This window comes from Micropterus salmoides, unplaced genomic scaffold (genome assembly GCF_014851395.1).
Source record: "Micropterus salmoides isolate LMB-PRFRI ecotype aquatic unplaced genomic scaffold, ASM1485139v1 Ms_hic_scaffold_18, whole genome shotgun sequence".
NCBI classification, from domain to species: Eukaryota; Metazoa; Chordata; class Actinopteri; order Centrarchiformes; family Centrarchidae; genus Micropterus; species Micropterus salmoides.
In genome coordinates this window covers 24687229-24691570 of record NW_024040928.1, presented here as the reverse complement: position 1 = coordinate 24691570, position 4342 = coordinate 24687229, and the positions used below count along the sequence as shown (strand labels likewise).

General features: G+C 41.6%; 1 protein-coding gene across 1 annotated transcript; it reads right to left on the bottom strand.

The window, feature by feature from the left end:
- Window positions 1–376: 376 nt before the first annotated feature.
- On the bottom strand, window positions 377–3042 carry ttll2 (tubulin tyrosine ligase-like family, member 2). The gene is made up of 2 exons (XM_038727260.1): window positions 1666–3042; window positions 377–823 (listed from the first exon to the last, which is right to left on the bottom strand). Exons 1-2 carry the CDS (start codon window positions 3009–3011, stop codon window positions 541–543), a joined length of 1629 nt encoding a protein of 542 aa, XP_038583188.1. The 5' UTR covers window positions 3012–3042; the 3' UTR covers window positions 377–540.
- Between the last annotated feature and the right edge of the window lie 1300 nt (window positions 3043–4342).

The following is a 4342-nucleotide window of genomic DNA, read 5'->3' as shown; positions in this document are numbered from 1 at the left end:
GTGTTGCTGTGCTGCTCACACCACAAGACATTTTATTTGTCCCAAACTGTTGTCTCATTTTGCACGGGCGTGGATTCTGTGCCAACGTCAGGGTTTTAGTCTCAACTCTCAGTATCAATGAATTAAAAGTCTGAGACTGTCAAATTGTGGTAAAAGCCTTGTAATCTGCACCAGCCCTAACTAAACCCTGCATCGGTTTACCAGCATCAGCAAGATGGTGTAAAAAATTTTTGTTTTATTTTATCTTGAAGAATTCTGTTACTCCTACTGACAGTAAATGTTTGTTTTCTCTATTTATCTACTCTTCACAAGAAAAAAGTGGTTTGTTAAAAGTAATACAACTGAGTATTAAAAATGATTGACAAGAGATAATACACATCAGTTATTCAATTTAATTATGACCTCTTTTCCACTGTGCTGGGAATATCCCTTGGCATACAGAAGTGATGTGTCTTACATTTCAAAACAAGTCAGGGCTTAGCAAGAAATCCGGAAAGAAAAAAATTGAAAAAAAGGAACTCCACTCTAAGCGGGTTTGAATCATCGACTGAGCAATGGAGGATCCTGTGGCCCCCACAACAGTGAATCAAAGTCTTCTTCACCTTTTATGTCCTTCTTCCCCTCCTCCTTGTCTCTCCTAGACTTCTCATCTGATGTGGCCAAAGTGTGCGTCAGCTTGTGAAGCTCTTGGATGACTATCTTCACATCCAGTTCATGCTGCGAGGCCCTCAGAGTGGCTGCATTAAATGGGAATGTCCGAATGAAATCTCCAACTCTGAGTGGAGGAACATGTTGTCCATTCAGTGCTGGCTTGTGATTCCCACTGTGAAACAATCACAACATTTGATTATTATGTTATATGAATGGTATTTGAAAGCAGTACCCCTCTTTGACAAGATGCAGCTATTTAACCTCATCACCTTGCTTTCATCCACTTACATAAAACTTATCAAGGCTTTTGTACTTTTTTAACTTTAAAGTTGTAATCTCTGCTGTCTAAAAAGTTGAAAGTGGAAAAAGTGTTTTTTAAATAGCATAATTATTGAATAAACAACGATATTAGATACTTAAAGAAACTACCATTCTTTTCGTGACATAAATCAAGCCACAGGAGATCCTGTTGAAAAAGGCTCTGTTCCACGGCTGTGTTTTTAGTTTTTAGCAAAATGACAATGGGATTTTGAATGAGGTTTTCTTACATCTGGAACAGAAGCAGGATGTTTTGGTTTTACTTCAACTCTCTTAACGGGACTAAGAGGGGTGAAGGCCAACAGTCCTGCCGCTTAATCTCTCTCTCTTCAGCTATGTGTCACGCTGTATCCTCTCACTTTCGAGTGAGCGTGGCTTAGAGCAATAAACAGTAGGATTTGATTTAAATTCCATTTGTAAGTAAATATTGCTCACATATCCCATTTCCACTTGGAAAAATATGTCTCATTACTGAAGCTAAACATGTTTTACTGTGACTTAAAGTGATCCCGCTACATTATGTAACCTGTAAATAATTTACCAAACACATGGTGAACAATTTGACCTAGATTGCACATATTCAAAAAAAACAATGCATTGGTTTTTTGGTTATATATATATATATATATATATATATAAATATATATATATACATGTAAAAAAACTTGAAAAAAAACATAGCAGTACTGTATATACCTGTAGATGTTTGGGAGCTTTGACGACACAGAAGAATGTCTGAATCCCAGCCCCTTCTGTGTGATATCATGTATCGAAGAGGAAACGTCTGTATCTCCCAAGAGCTCTATCTCGGCTTCTGTTTCAGTGTCGTCACGGTTTGTAACCTCAGACACATGAAGACTCCTGCCGTCCTTCTGCCACGTCGCAAGAGCTGGACATGTCTGTCTGTTTACCAATGACACGTTTGTCCTTGAATGTGGGCCGAGTATCAAGTTTAGGCTCTTGGCGGTGTGGTTTGTGGTAGCGGTGGTGTTAACTATTCTGCCCCTGGGATATAGCTTGTTTAAGTCAACAGGGGGAAGGTGTCTGTGGTAGTCTGCTGCAAAAGCATGTTGTCTGGACTGTCTTTGGTTCATCTTTTCAGGTAGGCGAAGAGTTTTTAGCAGAGGCAGAGTCATGGACTGGCTTACACCGCTTCGCTTTGGAAATATGGTTTCTTTAAACTTTGACGGCACAGGTATTGAAATATGTGAGGGGTGGTTTGCATGCAAACAAGGCTGCTTGTACCCATGTCTCTGATAAGCCCTCTCCCTCAAGCTGTCAATCAATGTATAGTTCATTAAATCAATCAGATCGTTGATTAGCCTTTTCTTCACTGTAATATCTGCTTGGCAGTCCAGAGTCAACGCAGGGCTGTAGTTGACCTCCAGCAGCCACGGCTTAAACTTGCCGTCAATAAGGATATCAAAGCCAAACAGCTCTACACAGTTTGGACAGGAGGGGACGGAGGGAGCGATCGTGAGGAGGGTCAGAGTGACAATGTTGTTGATCCTCTGCCACAAAAGCAGCTCATTGATGTTTTGGCTGTGGAGAAAATGCCTGAACTTGCTCATGGTCCACTTGCATCCCTGGCCCACTCTCTCTTTTTCGGTTTTGTAGAAAGGACCGAACTTATTGATGCTGGTGTTGGTGAGATGAGCATACAGGTTATGCAGAGACGACAGGTTGTACTTCTCAGTGGCGAAACGCACCAGGCCTTCCTGATGAATGTAAACGGTCAGTGGATGAAAGCTCTTCACACACACATAGATCCTCAGGTCAAACTTGTAGCCGGAGATCAGCAGTGGGTTGCTGATGTACCTCTGTACGATTACAGAGCAGTCGTAGACCAAGTCCTTAATGTCCTCAAACATGAAGATCCCTCTGCCTCTGGAGAGATCCACAGGCTTACATATCCAGTAAGCTGACAGTCCTCTGGTCAGACGTAGTTTGTTGTACTCAGCCAGGAAGCGGGTATAATCATTGGGAAGGATGAAAGCGGTGGGACTGAAGTCATAGAAAGCTGGACCGAATGTGGCTCTCATTCTCCTCAGGTTGCGTGCCAGGCAGTCCTTCCAAATGAATTACAAATCAATCTTTTAGTGTGATCGTTTTCATGAAGGCACTCTTTCTAGTTGATTTCTGTTTGGAAACTTTTTTAGTGTGGTATTCTTGCTTAAGCCCCATTAACACCTGGGATTAACATGTGATCTGTGAGTTCTGGGGTGCACCCTTTTCTCATTTTTGATTATAAAACAGGTATGTTTACATTCTGTTAAGAATAAAAGGAAGGTGCAAAAAAGATGCTGCGAAAGTACAGTTTCATTGGCCCAATCAGACGTAAAATTAATAGCTCTCAGATTAAGTTTCCAAACCAGGATTGTTATACATCAGTTATACATCAATACAATAACAAATCACAGGATTTTAGTGAACAGATTCTTTTTTTTGGCTATACTTCCGTATAAAAAGGACAAACATATGGATTATTTTGGTGTCTACATCTAATTTTCGTTACCAGATGACACCAAGAGCTCTCTGCATTTCTTTCTCTCTGCAATACACAAAGTTAACACACGTCGAAACATCACCTTGCGCGTGATGCCAACAGTCTTGGGGTGGTGGTTGAGGCGCTGCCATGGCAGCAATTTGTGAAATTCGGAGTTGCGAAATGCAGAGCCCCGCCAGTAAAGATTCCAGTCTTCCTCCTCCCGTTCTCCTTTGTCATATTCCTTCCATCCTCGCTCCAGAAGCACCTCCCTCACCAGCTCTGGGCCTCTGTCATGTAGTCTGAACACCAGGGATGCAGCCATGCAGCATTGTAAACTATAGACACAGGAGAAATACAGAACAGAAACATGGATAATTTATCTGTCTTTGTCTGAGGTGCATTTTTTGAATCATCTTTTTCTTTGCAGGTATGTCAAACAAAGTGCTAAAGGAAACATTACATAAGCAGGTGGGAAATGAAATGTCCACTGTGTTTTTTAAACTCATTGTTCCAGACGGCATTTTAACAATCAGGAAATTACAGAATATGGTCTGTAATAGACAATAATAATAATAATAATAATGCATTACATTTATATAGCGCTTTATCATGGAAACTCAAAGCGCTTCACAGTGAAGTGGGGGGAGGGACTCACCTCAAACACCACCAATGTGTAGCACCAACCTGGGTGATGCACGGCAGCCATTTAGCGCCAGAACGCTCACCACACATCAGCTTGAGGCAGAGAGGGGGGGACACATTGAGCTAATTACTATGGGGGATGATTAGATGGCCAGATGGTGAAAGCCAGGTTGGGAATTTTGCCATGACATTCAGCAGGACAAACCCAAAAGACAAAGTCAAAAGCCTCTGCAGGTGGCGCGA